Genomic DNA, 16,809 nt, shown 5'->3' with positions numbered 1-16,809 from the left:
CCTCTTTCTTGCATCGTTTTTCTCCATCGATAGTAATAAGTTCGGTTGGGGAGAATGCCGGAGATATATGCTATCGCTTCGGCGTCGAGAAACAGTGTATTCGCCAGCAGTGCCACCTGGTCCCAAGTCGGTCCATCAATCGCGTTGAAGTCTTCCAGTCCTGGTATTTCCGAAGTAAATGGTTCTCCTTGTCCATGTTCTCCGTATAATGGCCAGAAAGCAAAATCGTCGTCGAAATTCCGCCAAATCGGTACAAACCCGCCAACGCTACGGGGAAGAGTCCCTATTCCGGCAACTGTACTATCGCAATCGAGTACAACAAATGGGTCACATAGCTCCATCGCTGAGACACCAAATGTATCACGTAAATGTGACTTGATTATGCGCATTTCCTCATCCGTAACTGACGCCCATCGTAAACATCCCGCATCATCCACCAAGCTGATATTTAGAGGGCCGATAGCATCTCTATCCCCCCGATATATTCGTCCGCCCGCATTTCATTTTGTTTTGGGGTAGAAATCGGTTAGTTGAAGCGCGGTATCGCTAACGCATCAACGGTGGGTTTCAACACGAATCTGGACCCAACTGTCGGGAAGCGCTCGGATAGAAGGTGTTGAGTTGGCGGTATGGTGTTGAGGAAAGATTATTTTCGAGCGACTTAACAGCGGGGAAGAAGCCATCTTTTATATAGAACAGCTTCAGCTTGGTAGACAGTTCGTATACTTCCGAGTCATACATCACATCCAGTAAAGTTAAAGTTTCAAGCTATCTAGATCAACGTGGCGTCAAACTTACCACAACGCACCTTACCATATCCCAACATATACTTTCCAGTTTACAACCACGAAGCTGCTGAACCAGAGGCAAATGCGCTGGTCGGAGCTACTTAGTGACTTCCACTTCCAGATCCAGTACCACGCAGGCAAGCACAGAACGATCCCGGATGCGTTATTGTTGAAATACAGCTTTTGTTTGTGGATTTTACAATGTATCTGAGCCCTGTAGAATACATGGCTTCAAAGGCAACACAATTGCTTGGAATCAACAGTGTTTACTGAGGTTTAGGGACTACGGCAACCGGAGTGGAACTCGGCCCCTCTGAAGCAATCTGAGGTCCTGGGAAGCCGGATGCCAAGGCTAGCGCCCTGCAAGGGTGAAAACAGTAGCGCAACGTAGCCTGTAACCTTATTTTAGCTAGCGCACTTAGCGGGCGTTCGGCTTGGTAAGTAACAGGCAAGTTCACTGTCTTTGTTCCGGAACCTCCGTACATTTTCACTGTTTTGTTTGTCTCCCCCTGTCCCCCCTGAACCTGCCCAAAGACTCCTCTCAGTCAAGTTCCCCAGTGATATACCCCCAACCTCCTCCCCTGCCCATCAACCCCATTCTGCAGTCTACCAGCCAGCTGATTCTGCCCCTCTACCAACCTCCTATGCTCCTGAAGCCGCTTCGTCATCCTCGCCTCGGACGCAGCATCAACCCGGTCGATCGCCTCTCTCTCCCGAACCCTAACTGAGCTCATCTGATTGGCATAGTCAATCATCTTCTCCTGCTTCCTCTCCTCCATCTCCAGCTCAGCCTCCTTGATAAGCCTCGCCCTCGTCAAGCCAGCCTCGGTCAGGCGCTGCTCAGCTTCCACGTTCGCCTCCCGCTCAGCCTTCCGTCGCTGAAGCTCTTTCGCAAAGGCCTGATCAGCTTGTCTTTGGCGTGTCTGGTGAAAGTCGAGCTCGTCTTGGCGCATGCGGCGGGTGCGGGAGTCTTCGATCTCGGCGCGGGTCTTGAAGAGCTGGTTTTGAAAGTCGGCGATTTCTTTTTGGCGGGTTAGGGCGGCGTTGTGTTCTTGTTTTTCTTTTTGGATCCGAGTCTCGAGGGCGCGACGCTCACGTTCAGCTCGGAGAAGCTCGGGCGGCAGGTTCATTGCGCCCTCTGGTTGGGGTTGGGCAGGGTCGTTGCCGTAAAAGACGTCCTTGCAACGGTTGGCTTTGAGCAGCTCCAAGAGTTGAGCCTTGGTTTTGATGTTGGGTAGGACTCGCTGGACATATTGCGATGGCGAGTATGTGTATGTCCCGTCAGTGAACTGGTTGTATGGCTCGTTGATGTACTTCCAGACCCCTGTCTTCAGCAAGGCACTTGTTGTGGCGATAGGATCCAGACTCTCCAGCGCGAGCAGTAGGACGGTCTTGCCCTCACACTGGATTGTAAGATCTGACCCAGCTTCCCTGATCAGATAACTCATGCACTTTTGCATTTGTTTTTCCTGACTTGCTGTCAGCGAGCCTCCGCTTGCAGCGTTTAGGCATAGCTCTCCCAGTGCACTCCGACCACCATGCAGGGTGCTGGGAAAGTCGACATCATGGCCAAAATCGACCAAGACCTTCAGGGCCTGTAGGTTCAATTCCCTGGCCGCGTTGTGAACAGAGCCATCATTCTGGCTTGCATTTGGATCAGCTGCCAAAATGTTGGACATGATGCTTGTGCCCAGTTCGCCACCCATCTCAGTTGCCATTGTCATCGGCGTGTTGCCCGTCACATCCATCACATCGACCTCGGCACCGGCGAGAATGAGACATTTGACTACATCCTGCCTTCTGGCTCGGATAGCCAACATGAGAGGTGTTGTCTTGGAGATTTTGGTCTCAAAATTCACCTTTGCACCACGGATAACCAGCAGTTCAATGACAGAATTGCTGACCCGCTTCTGTGGCTGTGAAATAGCCCAGAATAGCAAATTGACCTGTTCTTCCTCGTCAATATCCTCCATAACTCTCATCGTGGTCAGTTGATCGTGGTAATAGCCCGCATCAAGCAGCGTCTCCATGATTTTGGCAGACCGCGGAAACTTGTTCAAGGCTCGGAATAGCACTGGTTCGGTACCGACAGCGGGTGGAAACATGACGTCTAGCCTCTCCTCTCCATCGTGATATTCGGTGAAGAGAGTGATGAGTCGAAGGGTGTCTTCTTCCGATAGATCCGCATGGTCGAAAATGTAGCCGAATGCGATGGAAACGGCTCTTGAATCTGGATTCTGTTGTAGGACCTGTCGAATAAGGTCTGCATCTGCCCGCTGAGCCGCCTTTCGCAGCACGATGCCATCTTCGTAAGACACGTCAACCTTGTGTTGAAGTAGCAGACTAGCGAATCTGCGCGCCAGCTCGTCCTTCTCCGCGTCATATGCATCGATGGCCGTCATCAGCGCCAGTGTCAGGCTCTCCCCCTCTGCCCCCTTGGCGAGTAACATTTTCGCGACCAGGAAACCTTTCTCCGTAAACCAAGTCACCGATGCCTGTGGGGTGAACGCTTGTTTGAAGGTCCATGACACATCCTTCTGTGGGATGTCACCCGCCAAAAGCAGCTGTAACACATCCACCAGCAGCATCTGAGCTGCATCCGTCAGCGTCTCGCAGCCATTAGACAGCGGCGATGCCCCGTTCTTGAGCAACAGCCCAACCAGCCGCAAATCTGGATCCTCCTTCACGACTCTGTTCAAAGCGATGTTGACCTCCTCGCATGGCGGCATTCCAGCTTGAAACAACCAGTCCACAACCTGTAACCTCGAGTCCCTGCTCAACTTTCTGCTTGCCTTGAGCGACCGCAGCAAGGTCACCTTGTTTGGCTTCTTTTCCTGTTCCCTGCCGCTATCGATGCCAAGCATAAGCTTCAAGCACCCCATATTTGCCCCTCTCGTGACACTCCAGATAGCCTCTCCAGCATTGTAGTCCACGCTTGCCCCATGCTGAAGCAGCAGTCTCACAAGCCCTTCGCCGTCATCTCCAAACTTGGCCGCCGAAACAAGCTGTGCGTCCACAACCTCACCTTTGACCCCCTTTTGGAGTAAGATGCGGAACACATCCTCCCGGCGCTTCAGATCAACAACCTGACTCGCTGCCAGGAACCCCTTAATAAGGGTTTGCTCCCCGACCTGGCCACCTTGGCCTCTTAAAAGCATTTCCATCACATCCTTAGCTCCTGCTCCACAAGCCTCCACAATGGCTTGTCCATCGCGGTGATCAGCGCTTGCTCCGTAGTCGGAAAGAACCCTTCCAAGCTCAATATCGCCGTCTGAGGCAGCAGACAGCAGTGCATCAGAAACAATCTGCCCCTTTACCCCCTTAACGAGCAGCGCCTTGCATATGGCCACTCTTTTGGTCTTGTTTGTAACCAAGAGCGCATCCACCAACCCATCCTGCAGTACTTGTTGCGAGTAAACCGTGGACGACTTGTCCAGCACCAGCTGTACAATCTCAGGGTTTTCCTTTTTGATGGCGGTGAGGAGAGCGTCGCCCCCAGAGGAATCCGCATGGGTAGCAAGGAGTGAAATAAGAGGTAGGTCGTTCGGGTGGGCATTGATTGCATAAACCAATGCCCGGTTGGCCTCGGCTCCTGGCGCTCCTGATTCTATCAGTTTCTGGGTGAACGTTAGTCTATCCATGGGGTCAAGAATATTGAGCGATTGTGGGAGGGCCGCGGCAAGTGATGTAGCATTGGGGTTGACGGTGAATAACAGGTCGACTATGGCAGAGTCGGCCGCCTTCACAGCGCACGACAGAGCGGCCGCTTTATTGGAGTTTACATCCGCTCCGGCTGCGAGAAGTGAAGAGATGACGCCAAGTTGGCGCTTTTCTGGTGTTATCTTGAGAAGCGTCTGGACCTCTTTGACAAGTATGGCGTTCAGGATGTTCTTATCCCGTGTTCGGCGAAGAATGGAGTCAACCTTGGCCGCTTTTACTTGGTTTGTCGGCATCTCTGACAACATGGCCAGCCCTTGAAAGAGTGTGTCTGGACTGGGGCCACCGTATTGTAGGACCAGTTCCAGCAATGATGGTTCGGGATCATTAATGGCTGCCTCATGTCAGAGACGTCAAAGAACACACATAACGTATGACCACGTACCTGAAGTAACAGATGCTCCATGGTCGAAGTTGGCATCTGCCCGTCCTTGTTCCAGGAGAAGCCTGGCAAGTTGCATATCCACGGGCTTGACGGCCAGAGCATGTACCAGTGCTTGCGATGTCTCACCACGACCAGCGCTCGGAACAAGCAGGCTAAGCATGCGGTATCGTGTCTCCCTATCCGGCTCTTCCATAGCCTTCATGACGGCAGCAGCCATTGTTTGAGGTGCTGGCTTATTTGTGAGCAACCTTTCTAGAAGAGGGAGATCCCGAATAGCTATAGCCGACAAGACGCCAGCACCATCGTTGAAATTGACGTCGGCGTTGAATCTGAGAAGCATGCTTATAAAGTTTTCGTCTCGGCGTGGGGGCTGTTCTTCGATCGCCTCTTGCAGAGCGACCGAAACACAGGGGCTCGACAGGCCCGCGGTTAGAAACTGTTCAGCGATCTGATATCGAATCGTCGGCTGAAGGGCTCGAACGAGAGGAAAGATATGGTCCAGAGTTTGTGTACTTGGCCTACCGGCCAGCAGCTGTTTCACCATTTGCAACTGACCCATCTGGACCGCGATGCTCAAGGCCAGACCATTCCTATGATCAACTGACGCAACCGCGTGTCTAACAGCTACCACACCATGCTTCCAGTTTCCTAAGTTGTGACTAGAGGCTGGCTGCCCACCGGGAAACTGTGGGGTAAGTAACAGTTGGGCAGATTGAAGGTCGTTGGCCTTTACGACATCGATAAGCACTTCGTGTAGAGGGGGCCCGCTTGCCCCTTTTCGAAGCAGGAGACTGAGCATAGCATGCCGATCCTCGGGTGCAATAGTTTTCGGTATGCTATCGAGGCATTCCGAGGCATATGCTGGGCTAAGTGTAGACCTTTCGCTCAGTAATAACTGGGCCAAGCTAGTTCGTCCGGTGGACAAGGCGTGCCGCACAATGGCAGCCTCTTGGTGCTCAATTGAAGCTCCATAAGACACGAGTAAATCGACCATATCATAATACTCGTTGACAGAAGCTTGAGCGAGTGCCATCGCAATCGGTTCCCCTGAAGCACCAGCACAGAGGAGGGCCTCGGTGAAGGGAAGTCTGTCATTGGGACCAAGTGAGGGGTGTTCCACCAACTGTGCAAAGCTTTCCAGAACACCCTGGCCACCCTGTGTAGGTGGTTTTGTACCGGTAAGGATGGCAAGGGCGATATCGACCCTGCACTGGGAGATGGCCGTCTTGAGCGCTTCGGCTTTGTGGTAGTCCCCATCAGCTGTCGACCGGCTGAGCCTCATAACTGTATGAAAGCAGCCTTTACGTGTAGCGTCAACCATGGACATGGATATCCATTGTGATGATGGCCTTCCTTCCGATTGCAAGATCAAGCCGACTAGATCCGCATGGCCACCCATGATGCAGAGCTGCCTGAAGGCGTCCTGGGCATCCTGGGTTTGCGTGGAGTTGGCCCCTTGGTGAAGCAACATGGCCAGCATTTCTAGATCCCCCGATCGTATCGCAAGAGGAAGCGCCGCATCCAGGGTGAGGGGATCGGCATACTGGACCAAAACAGCAACCATGTCGGTGTGCCGGTTTTGAACCGCCCTTTGCAGCACTCTGCTTCTTTCCAAGTTCTCCAAGCTTTTTCTCCGAGTGAGCAGGTTGGTCTTGTTTTTGATGGTTGACACATTGACATTTCCTCCCGCGTTCACCAGCTTGGCAATCAAGGCATCCGCAACGCCTGGTGCTCCTCGATTGGTGACCAGAGCGTCCAGAGCCTCGAATATTTCGTTGGGATCCCAGGTTCCTGAGGGCTTTTTGTTTGAGCTGAAAGCGCGTTTGATGCTTGCATTTTGAGAACTTTTGTTGCCGTCCGCAGAGGCGCTCAGTCTTTGCCGCTTCAATAACTCTTCTGCTTGAAAATCATCTTGTGGTGTTCGTCGTTGTGGAGGTCGCTGTTGAACTGTTACCGGTGGAATGGTTGGGTGGATACCCCAAGCGGCGGCGATCTGCTGGAGCCGTGCCCGACGACCACCGTCGTGGCTAAAGGGTGAAGTCATCGTCATAAACTGTCGAGCTCGGAAAGATCATGACCAGACAGATGTGCGTATATAGCTGGAAAGTCTGTGTCGAAACGCGGATATGTTTCGTCTTCGGCAGAATTAGGTGCTGCTCCGGTCTTTCTGCTTGGGCTGTAAAACCTTGTTCACTGAGAAGTGATCGTCACACCGCGGACAAAGAAGTCACCCTCGGAGGTGTTTTTGCTGGAGGTGTCAACGATGAACTCCCAAGATGCTGGTAAAGATCAACAAGCTGGAGAGAAACAGAAGATCCAGATGTAACGGTTTGTCGGCCAGTCTCGCGTCCAAACTGGACGGTTTGCGTGGCCAGCCTCGTGGTGGTGTACGTGGTTCTGTGGGCCCGTTGCCGCTACTCTGCGACGATCACAGCGCGCCAAGGCAGTTTTTGACGCGCTGCGGAACGAGCTTTCGGGGTTGGTTTGAAGGATGAATGAATGCGAGGAGATGGAAAAGACTAGAGAGTTGTACCAAGAGGATTAGACCATGGAAACTTGAGATGACGAGGCACTTTCGCATTTCTGGTTGAATATTCACGGCGTCTATTATTGGGGCGCTGTGTAACTTGAACTTAAGCCCCTGTGAGATGGGACAGGTTACAGGGGAAGGAAGCTCACAGCTAGGCTTGGAGCTTGACTTTGCAATGCATAGGCACCCTCCCTACAAAATAATTGGCACAGCAAGTAAGTTGACCTCATATTATATTGTCAACACTGCCTCAAAAGTAAATCGATAAGACTTTAAACTATCTTTGAAGGCCTTGTTAACTATTTTTAAGGATCTTTAAACTATCTTTAAAGGCGTATTATCTATCTTTAAAAGCCTAACGATTATCTTTCGAGGTGTGGTTTATAATACAATATGTGTTTAACCCACTTCCGAGTGCCAATTATTTTGTGGTGAGAGTGATAGGTTGGCTTTGAAGCCGCTGTCGCAAAGCACAGCCACTGAATTGGCCACGAAGCCGCAGCGTTTCGAGCGCTAAGCAGCCCCACCAAGGACGCCAATCAAGATTTCAAAACGCGGGGCAGCTTCTTTGACGATTTTATTCTTTCTGCTATTCTTTCTGGTGCTGTCATGACGGAAGGGAAGTTATAGTCCGCCGCCAGCTGGTGTGGAAAAAAGCAAAGCGGGTTGAGCATGGAGTTTTGTCCGATGTACCCGGAGGACGCATGCAAGCCCAACAGGTCTCACGAACAGCCAAGGCAGACAGACTTAAACACCACACACTTTCTCTCAAACTCAAGGCCTGAAGGACTGAGATTCGGTATATCCCGGCTCACGACGTTGGAGCACGACGTTGTTGCCATAGCTCCTCTTCAACTAAATCCGACAACCGCTTACTGATGACATCATTAGTCATCCCCGGATCAACCTCCGACTCGGTCCTAGTCGTATGTGTAACATGATGTAGCATGAAGAGGGGAAGCTGGATATCGTGAAATTCCGAATGATATTCTTGTCATCGGCTTCAATGTCGGCGGTAAAGATGTAGGGGGAAGGATCTGATCATTTAAACGCAGTGAATTTCACATTGATGCTTTTCACGAAATCCTTCACCTTGTCAACTTTGTGGATAAATAACACCGGCCCCATCGACAGTCCGAGACACAGTCCATCCGGCTACGATAGTTCATCCCGAGTGTCTTACTCAGTCCGGTCCTTCCCCACGCTGGACAACATACCTACCTCAGATATCCCATCTTCATGTGCTCATCCCAACAGCACCTTTGATAACGTCAGCGTTGCTATCACAAACCGCCGGTCCGAAGTAAACAAATACTCATACAAGTCAAAATGGCACCCATGCCCAAAACCATGTTCGGCGTTGTTATCCCCCGTCCAGGTGGCCCCGATGTCCTGGAATACAAGACCGGCTTACCCGTCCCTTCCCTCGGTGAAGGCCAAATCCTCGTCCGCAACGAGTATGTTGGCGTCAACTACATCGACACGTATGCTCCCCACATGCTCCCCTCATTTAATCCCCTATCCTAACCAACACCCAGATACTTCCGCACCGGTCTCTACAAACCTCCCTCCCCCTCCTCCAACAGCAACCACCCCTCCACACAACGGCTCAAACGACACCCCCTCTCCCTACCCCTGATCACAGGCAAAGAAGCCGCCGGCACCATCACCGCCTCCTCCCACCCCTCCTACCCCGTCGGCTCCCGCGTGGTCTACCTAGCAGACAACACATACGCCCAATACACCCTCCTAACCTTCCCCCTCACCCAAGCCACTATCCTCCCGGCCTCGCTCACCCCCGAAACCGCCTGCGCAGCCTACCTCCAAGGTCTCACCGCCCTAACTTTCATCCGCGAAGCAGCAGGAATCACCCAGCAACTCGGAATCTCTGAAGGACCATGGACCCTCGTCCACGCAGCAGCAGGCGGGACAGGCTCCATGCTCGTCCAGATCCTCGCCGTCATGGGCGCCAAGATCATCGCCACCGCCGGCGGCAAGCAGAAGTGCGAATTGGCCAAGAAGTTGGGAGCAGGATGGGTGGTTGACTCTAGCCTCCCGCAGGAAGAAGTCATCCGGCAGGTCAAGGAAATCACCAACAACAAGGGCGTAGACGTGATTTTTGACGGGGTGGGCAAGGCGACGTTTGGAACGGTAGACCTAGATGTCGTGGCGAGGAAGGGGACGATCATTGTGTTTGGGAATGCGGTAAGTCCCCCCTTTTTTTTTTTCTCGAGTTGCGTGGGAAAGCTGACAAGAGAAAAACAACTAAGTCTGGCGCTGTTGAACCGGTCGACCTCTTCCGCCTCATGCCCAAAAACATCAAGATTATGAGACCTTCCATGCCCGGATACATCACCACCCCAGAGGAAAAGGAGACCTTTACAAGCGAGCTTTTTGACTTGCTCGTAACGGGCAAGATCCACGCCAATATCCACCAAATTTATCCCCTCAAGAATGTTGCCCAGGCGCACATCGATCTGGAGAGCAGGAAGACCACGGGCAAGCTTCTTCTCAAAGTCGAATAGTACCTTGATTGGCGCTTCCATGGTCACGACCTTTTGTTTTGTCGAAAATAAAACGAAATATCCATTCAAATAAACGAGAAAACGTCTTCTTTTATGTCTAACCATTATCTCTGTAATAAAAGCCCTGAGAAGAATACATGGTTTGCAGTTCCCGTCTGCTGCCAGCCTGCTAGTCATAAACAATCGTAAACGCATCAATCTTTTCTTAGTTCTTGTGCTTGCTCGCCTTCAACGCATCCAGCAGCTCGGCCGGCGGGTCTTGTCTGTACCCCCTAGGGTTGTTCTCCACCCAGCGCCAGAGATCAGCGCAGGCATCTTCCAGCGTCAACTGTGTCTTCCAGTGGAGTTCTTCGTTTGCACGGGCAGGGTTGGCTGTCAGGTCAAGCACATCGCCCTGTCTCCTTCCAACGACCTCGTACGGCAGGTCCCGACCGACAACCTTGCTGAAGGCTTTGATCATCTCGAACACTGTGCTGCCGCGGCCAGATCCCAGGTTCCAGGCGCGAACCCCAGGCTTGTGTTCGCGGAGGTAGTTGAGGGCAGCCAAATGACCAGAGGCGAGATCGAGGACGTGGATGTAATCGCGAATCGCGGTGCCATCTTTTGAAGCGTAGTCTGGTTCACAAGTGTTAGCCGACCATCTAGCAGGGGTATAACAGACTTGTAATGACCTACCATCACCGAACACCAACAGCTTCTCCCTCTCCCCCGTAGCGACCTTGCCCAGCAGAGGGAGCAAATTGTAGGGAACACCCTGCGGATCCTCACCCATAATACCACTGGGATGCGCGCCGCAGGGGTTGAAGTAACGCAGGAGCGCCCCGTTCCACTGCTCAAAGGGCTTGCCTGCCTTCTGGTTCTTCTGCCTCTGGGCATGGATTTGGTCGGTAATCACCTGCTCAATCATAACCTTGGTCCGGCCATAAGTATTGGTGGCTTCGATTGGGCAATGCTCAGGGATCGGGATCATGTTGGGGATGCGGGTGGCATCGCCGTAAACGGTAGCCGACGACGAGAAGACGATGTTGGTAACATTGTGCTTCTCCATGGAGCGCAACAACGAGATGCTGCCGCCGACATTGGTTCGGTAGTAATCCAGAGGAATCTCGCCTGATTCGCCGACAGCCTAGGTGGGAGACAAGAGTTAGCCTGGGCCCATGATGTAGCAAGCGTTACACTGCGTTGCGCTGGCGGGGAAAAAGCGCATCTGTGGGTAAGCGCATGTCACGCAGCTGATCCGGAACTTGCCTTGAGAGCTGCAAAGTGAATGACACTGTCGATTTCTGGGTGCTTCGCAAACACTTCGTCGAGGGCGGTTTCGTTGGTCACGTCGACCTCGTAGAACAAGGGCCGCTTCCCACAGATCAGCTCAATGCGATCTACCGCCACCTTGGACGAGTTGTAAAGGTTGTCGACAATGACGACATTGTAGTCATTTTCGAGCAGCGCAAGGGTGGTGAAAGACCCAATGTAGCCGGTGCCACTGTAAGCCACCCATATCAGCGTCAGATGTGTTTCTTTTTTTTCTGGGGAATTTGGCGGGGATGCTTTTCGCGGCTGGCACGCCCATGCGGGGGAGTGGACAGCGATTGCGGAGAGGGGTCTCAGGGCCGCAGAGGTGAGAAACGGGCTTACCCAGTGACGAGAACGGTTCCCACGGCCATGATCTCGCGGGATTGGGTGTTGAAGTAGCGAGGGTCGGGTATAAAACGAGGAATCAAACGAGCGAGAGGATGGGGCAGAAAGAATGAACAAAACAAGGTCGCGTTGGAGGAGCAGGTCGCAGGTTATTAAAATGAGAGGTGCCTGCTATGGATGTGGTCAGCACAAAGTCGCAAATCGAATCTCGCTAGCCCGCAGCCAACCGTGGGGCAACCGTCTCTCCACCTCCCACTTCGTGCTTGTGACGCCCAGGGACCCCGCCTTGCAACACCTGCGTCGTCCCCTGCTCGCCCAGCTCACGGGCGCGAGTGAGGTCACTGGCAACATGTTAAGCTTCGTGGGGATGGGGCCACCATTGAGTGGCTTGGAGCTTGAAACAGTCTCGCTGCTTGACAGAAAAACTCAAAATATCGAATCGAGCAATGGACAAGGCAACTGTGAAGATGACCGATGAGGATCCCTTTCACGTGGAATTCAACCGCAGACAGCAAAGATCACCATGGAACCGTTGTACAGATGCGCAAGAGTGGCTCAAGTCGAACCCTGATTTTCAGCAAACATTTGAAGGAAGCGGTGGAGCTTCACAGGGGAATACGAAACGGATGGCGCATTGGGAGTAGATCCGACAATGGTAGTGCGTATGCAAGTGTGCGGCTTGTGTTCATACATGATGGAATGTCGTGCCAACTTCAGGTGCTTGTTCAAGGTATTAAATAAATATGCCCAAACCCTCAATTGAAAGATATCCCATTGGTAAGTGCTAGGTCAAGATTCTTAACAAGATGTGGCTGATCGGGAAAAGACATCTCCACGAAGTTGGAAAATGGGGGAGTGTGCGGATGCTGGGAAGGCACGCGGGAAGGTTTGGATGAGTTGCCTGCCGGGTAAATACGTGGGGGGTAAAGTAGATATCACTGCTGAGTCACCAACGTTGCTGCTGCCACACCAACTTTCCACCAGCCACTAACACGTATCAGCAGCCACGAAAAACTGAGCCACATTGACCGAACAAACAAGTTGGTGAAGAAGCACAGACCACATTGCTGAGACGGGAAAAGGCTCAATTGCGCAGAGCTCCAGCTTCGAAAAACGCGCCGATCCACTGGCACGGCAGATGCTCTACAGACCACCAGGAACGGCCACTGAAGAACAAAGCATGTACACCTCGACAGGCTCATGAAAGGGGAACAAGCTACGAGGCCATAAAGAACCAGGCCGTTTTCAGCACAGAGACAAGAGCTTTATGTCCGCTTGCGATGTGTCGTGTAAAGTCAACAACAGTCTGCGCGTCTTCATCTCTCATTTTAGTCGCTTCAACGCCCCATCCTCGAGCTCTCTTCATCCCATCTCTGACCAACCATGATATGTACCGTCGCCGCGACTGAAAACTAGCAACCACCCGGCAAACCATTCACCTTGCCTGTCTGGCGACTCCGGAGCAATTGATTGGGATTGAGCAGGGAAGTGACGTGTCGGTTGCTGTTGGGCAATTGGTCGCAACGAAAAAGAAGGCGAGGCAAAGGCTGTTGCAGCCTTGGGATTCGGCATTGGGGCCAGACACGCTGTCACACTGTCACACTGTCACGCTGAACAAGAAGGTAAATCTACACCTCACGAGTCACCCCCCCAGCGTCGTCGGGCTTCAACGCAGCCTCTTTGCTATCGCCAATCTCATTTGTTATTTGTTTGCTCCCTTCCTCTCACTTGTTCCTATTGTTGTATTTTTTTTTAAAATTTTTTGAATAGTCTGCCAGTACTGAAGTCTCATGTTCAGCAACCCAGCTTGTTATTGTATATCTTGCTGAATGTTGGGGCTATCATTGTCATTTGCGATTGAATTTTCCCTACTTTTTTCTTTTCACTTCACACATCTGCTTTTCACCACTCACCATTAGCGATCATGACTGACGCCCTCAGCAGTCCAACAACATCGTTGCACATAGCATTGAATCTCGGTCAAAATCCAATATCGCGAGGAATAGGCTCTTCTAAATCGCTTCAGCATAGCGCCAATTCACCCTCGCTTTTCACCATGCCGCCTAGACAACACCCAGGTCGTGGCGGCAATGTCCCTTCGCCCTCACCTCAGCAGCACGGACGAGCTGGCACGCCTTCCTCTGTACGGTCTTCCAGAAAACCCATTGATACGACGGCTGTCAGGATCGATATGCCAGTCAAGTACAGCACCTCATATGGCTCTGCAATGGCTACGTTTCCGGACAGAGTCAGGATCATGGGAGGAGGAAACGTACGCAAGGCAGTGCACGGAGTTATTGATACGGTCATCAAAGATAACGAGGCTGCCAATGCCCGCCTGTTAGCAAAGGAGAAGGAACTGGCATCTCGCACTAACACCTCATCGGCACACACACAACAACCTGTGCAACCTCTCCCGCCTGTGCAACCTCTCCCGCCTGTGCAACCTCTCCCGCCTGTGCAACAGCCTCAGACTGTACGCAGGACACAGGTTCCGGGGAGAACGACGCTATCTCAACAGATTTCTCGCTCGCAATCGGAAGAGTCGGACCAACAGGGAGGGGACCGGGAAAATGACGGGCCCTCTCAGCAAACCCTCGTCGACTCACAGCAGGGCGCCACCACTTCGATGAACAGGGGCATGATATCTGACAACAGGTCGAGATCAGGCTCTGCAAGGTCGAGGTCGAAATCACCACCCACTCAGAACCGGAAGAGATCTCACGATTCCGTTTCCCCCGAACTCCCCAATGTCACCAGCCCTGAATTGGATAGGTTGACCGCGCGAGTGGATGCCCTACGACAATCCAATCAAGCCGAAGCCGAAGCGCGTGCGGAAGCTCTCAAAGCTCAACATGTGGAACTCGAAAAGCAACGCCGCAAAGAAGAACGCGAAAAGAAACAGGCGGAGCTGCTAGAGAGAGCGATTGCTATTGACAAGGCTCGCCTAGCTGCACTGGCTGGAAACAACTCGGCGGCCGGTTCTCAAGTCGCGAATCCACATCAACAACAACCCCCTACAACTTCGAATCTGCTTCCTTTTCCTCCGAACTTCTCAGTATATTCACCTTCATTCGGTGCCCCAATTCGAATACCAGGTGGTGAGGTGCTTCAGCCACCTGGGTACTCGAACGCTCCAGGAACCACGGATGGTGCTTCTCGCAGCTGGCAGGAGGAAACCAATGTTGCTGTCGTCGACAGCGCAACTCATGTCAGGGTTGGGTCACCAGCCGTCGGTCATGTAGCAGCCAAACCGCAACCAGGCTCATTGGAAGATGCGCTGGGAACGATGGGGCAAGCCAACAGAACAATAAGTGTTAGGGGGGGTATGGCCGGTGCTAATCCTGGTGGTTTTACCATGGCGAACGTTAGTCGGCGTCCTGGTTGGCGTGCACGAGCGGGGGTGGATAGGGCGCCCTCAATCTCGAATCCTGCTGTACCTGCGGCCCGTGTCGGTACTGCTGGGAGGCCAGCAGTTGGCGGTGGAGGCGGGCCTAGGAGAGACCCAGATTCCTCCGATTCATCATCCAGCGACGAAGACGATAGAGCCGGAAACACCGATCATGGAGGTCGATATACCGGTCCTCGAAACAATACTCACGTCAATCGGGCAGGCCGTTGGCCCACAGGAGGTGGAGGAGTCAATCGAAGTACTGTCGCGGCAGCCACTGCGTGGGTGGGCGATGTGCTGGGCAAGGGAGGCGATATCTTGAGCAGGATTTGGTGGCCAACTGTGAAATGGTTTCTTGCGGCCTCCTTCGTTGTCGCCATTTGCTCTTTCTTGCTTGGTGCTGGAGGTCCGATACGTGGGATGATGCCGTCGTCTCCATACACGAAGGGTGATTCGTTGCCGGACATGGCTGTGTTCACGGAGCAGCAGTACAACGATTTCAAAGCGTTTTGGGAAAAAAGAGCCACCGCCACCGAGTTGGCACTCAGGAGTGTCCAATCCACACTTCCGAAGGTGGTTCGCGTAACCAAAGACAGGGATGGCAACATCATTGTTGCCAAAGAGTTCTGGGAAGCCATCCTGGATCGCATGAAACACGAGCCCTCCATTCTCAGGCTTGAAAAGGGAAAAATCAGCGACGCTCACTGGGATGCTGTTCGGTCTCGAATCAAAAGTACGGGGCTGGATCACTCTTTCGAGGACTGGTTCGAGAAAAACAAGCACAGGATCACGAGCCTCCTCTCCGGGCACCCAATCACCAAGCCAGTCACCTCTGAGGCCGATACATATCAGGACACGGTCACGAGTCGCCAGTACGTTGAAAATCTCCAACAGCAAATAGCGATATCTCGGAAAAGCTTTGAAAGGGATTTGGAGGCTCTACGCAAGGAGCTTCACGGACTCATCGAAGAGCAAAAACATAAGACGGGTGGTCTGAGTAAGAAAGAAATTCAAAAGCTGGTCAAGGAGATCGTTGGCAAGGAACTGGGCTCTTCCCCCATCAGGCCTGGCAAGCGAAGCCCAAGCGCCGCTATCATGGACATGCTGAACCGCCATGTCAATTGGTTTTCCTTTGGAAATGGTGCACAAATCGACAGCAGTCTTACTTCTCCGACCTACAGAATCGCGAGGCCAGCGATGGGCACTGTGGCGTGGCTCAGGGCCATGTCCAAGAAACCACAGTTTCTCCATGACAGCTTCCATGCTACCTCCCTCTGGACAGACAGCGGTCACTGCTGGTGTGCTGGTATCTATGCTGGCAAGAACAAGCAGAAGCTCCCGGCTGACATCGGCATCAGTATTGCCGGCCTGGTTATTCCCAAGTATGTTGTGGTCGAGAACATCAATCCGGGGGCCACAACCGACCCTGACTCCATGCCCAAGGACATTGAAATCTGGGCCAAATTTGAGAACCAGGCCAAGAATTCGCAGATGCAGAAGTGGATGAACACACAATTCCCTACTGCGGCTGCCAATCCTCGCAACGCCGGCCACCTTCGGGAGGAATTTGTCCAGATTGGCAAATTCGAATACGAGTATCGTCATGTGGATAACGGCGTCTTTATCCACAAGCTTTCTGACGACCTAGTTACACTTGATGCTGTCGTCGATACGGTGCTCATTAGGGCTGTCACGAACAATGGTAGCCCGGATCATACTTGCTTCTACAGACTTCGGCTCTACGGGCAAGAGGTTGACGAGCACACTGGAAAGCACATCGGATCGAGCTCGTGGTGAGTTGTGTTTCGGTGATGGGGATGGAAGAGGAGCTGAAA

General features: G+C 52.6%; 4 protein-coding genes across 4 annotated transcripts; 2 read left to right on the top strand and 2 right to left on the bottom strand.

Annotated features, from left to right (window-relative positions):
* Positions 1–1,219: 1,219 nt before the first annotated feature.
* QC764_123420 (uncharacterized protein) lies at positions 1,220–7,532 on the bottom strand. Its single transcript, XM_062943579.1, has 2 exons — positions 4,891–7,532; positions 1,220–4,839 (listed from the first exon to the last, which is right to left on the bottom strand). Exons 1-2 carry the CDS (start codon positions 6,938–6,940, stop codon positions 1,334–1,336), a joined length of 5,556 nt encoding a protein of 1,851 aa, XP_062806717.1. The 5' UTR covers positions 6,941–7,532; the 3' UTR covers positions 1,220–1,333.
* Positions 7,533–7,983: 451 nt separating this feature from the next.
* QC764_123410 (uncharacterized protein) lies at positions 7,984–10,101 on the top strand. The gene is made up of 3 exons (XM_062943578.1): positions 7,984–8,904; positions 8,959–9,625; positions 9,691–10,101. The coding sequence occupies exons 1-3, from the start codon at positions 8,750–8,752 to the stop codon at positions 9,943–9,945; spliced, it is 1,077 nt and encodes a 358-aa protein (XP_062806716.1). The 5' UTR covers positions 7,984–8,749; the 3' UTR covers positions 9,946–10,101.
* A 49-nt stretch (positions 10,102–10,150) lies between these two features.
* GAL10 (UDP-glucose-4-epimerase) lies at positions 10,151–11,609 on the bottom strand (the record flags this gene model as incomplete). Its single annotated transcript, XM_062943577.1, has 4 exons — positions 10,151–10,560; positions 10,621–11,071; positions 11,194–11,428; positions 11,581–11,609. 4 exons carry the CDS (start codon positions 11,607–11,609, stop codon positions 10,151–10,153), a joined length of 1,125 nt encoding a protein of 374 aa, XP_062806715.1.
* A 1,898-nt stretch (positions 11,610–13,507) lies between these two features.
* Positions 13,508–16,771, top strand: QC764_123390 (uncharacterized protein; the record flags this gene model as incomplete). Its single annotated transcript, XM_062943576.1, has 2 exons — positions 13,508–13,987; positions 14,024–16,771. The coding sequence occupies 2 exons, from the start codon at positions 13,508–13,510 to the stop codon at positions 16,769–16,771; spliced, it is 3,228 nt and encodes a 1,075-aa protein (XP_062806714.1).
* Positions 16,772–16,809: the final 38 nt, after the last annotated feature.

Source organism: Podospora pseudoanserina, chromosome 1 (assembly GCF_035222485.1).
Source record: "Podospora pseudoanserina strain CBS 124.78 chromosome 1, whole genome shotgun sequence".
In the NCBI taxonomy this organism is placed as follows: Eukaryota; Fungi; Ascomycota; class Sordariomycetes; order Sordariales; family Podosporaceae; genus Podospora; species Podospora pseudoanserina.
This window is presented reverse-complemented; position numbering and strand designations above follow the sequence as displayed.

What these genes read in the sequence shown, in the direction of transcription:
- QC764_123420 (XM_062943579.1), bottom strand. Translation starts at nt 6,940, where the DNA reads ATGACGATGACTTCACCCTTTAGCCACGACGGTGGTCGTCGGGCACGG. An exon ending in TGGAGCATCTGTTACTTCAG is followed by an intron (nt 4,840 to 4,890) that starts GTACGTGGTCAT and finishes GACATGAGGCAG; the next exon opens with CCATTAATGATCCCGAACCA.
- QC764_123410 (XM_062943578.1), top strand. Translation starts at nt 8,750, where the DNA reads ATGGCACCCATGCCCAAAACCATGTTCGGCGTTGTTATCCCCCGTCCA. An exon ending in GGCGTCAACTACATCGACAC is followed by an intron (nt 8,905 to 8,958) that starts GTATGCTCCCCA and finishes ACCAACACCCAG; the next exon opens with ATACTTCCGCACCGGTCTCT. An exon ending in TCATTGTGTTTGGGAATGCG is followed by an intron (nt 9,626 to 9,690) that starts GTAAGTCCCCCC and finishes AAAACAACTAAG; the next exon opens with TCTGGCGCTGTTGAACCGGT.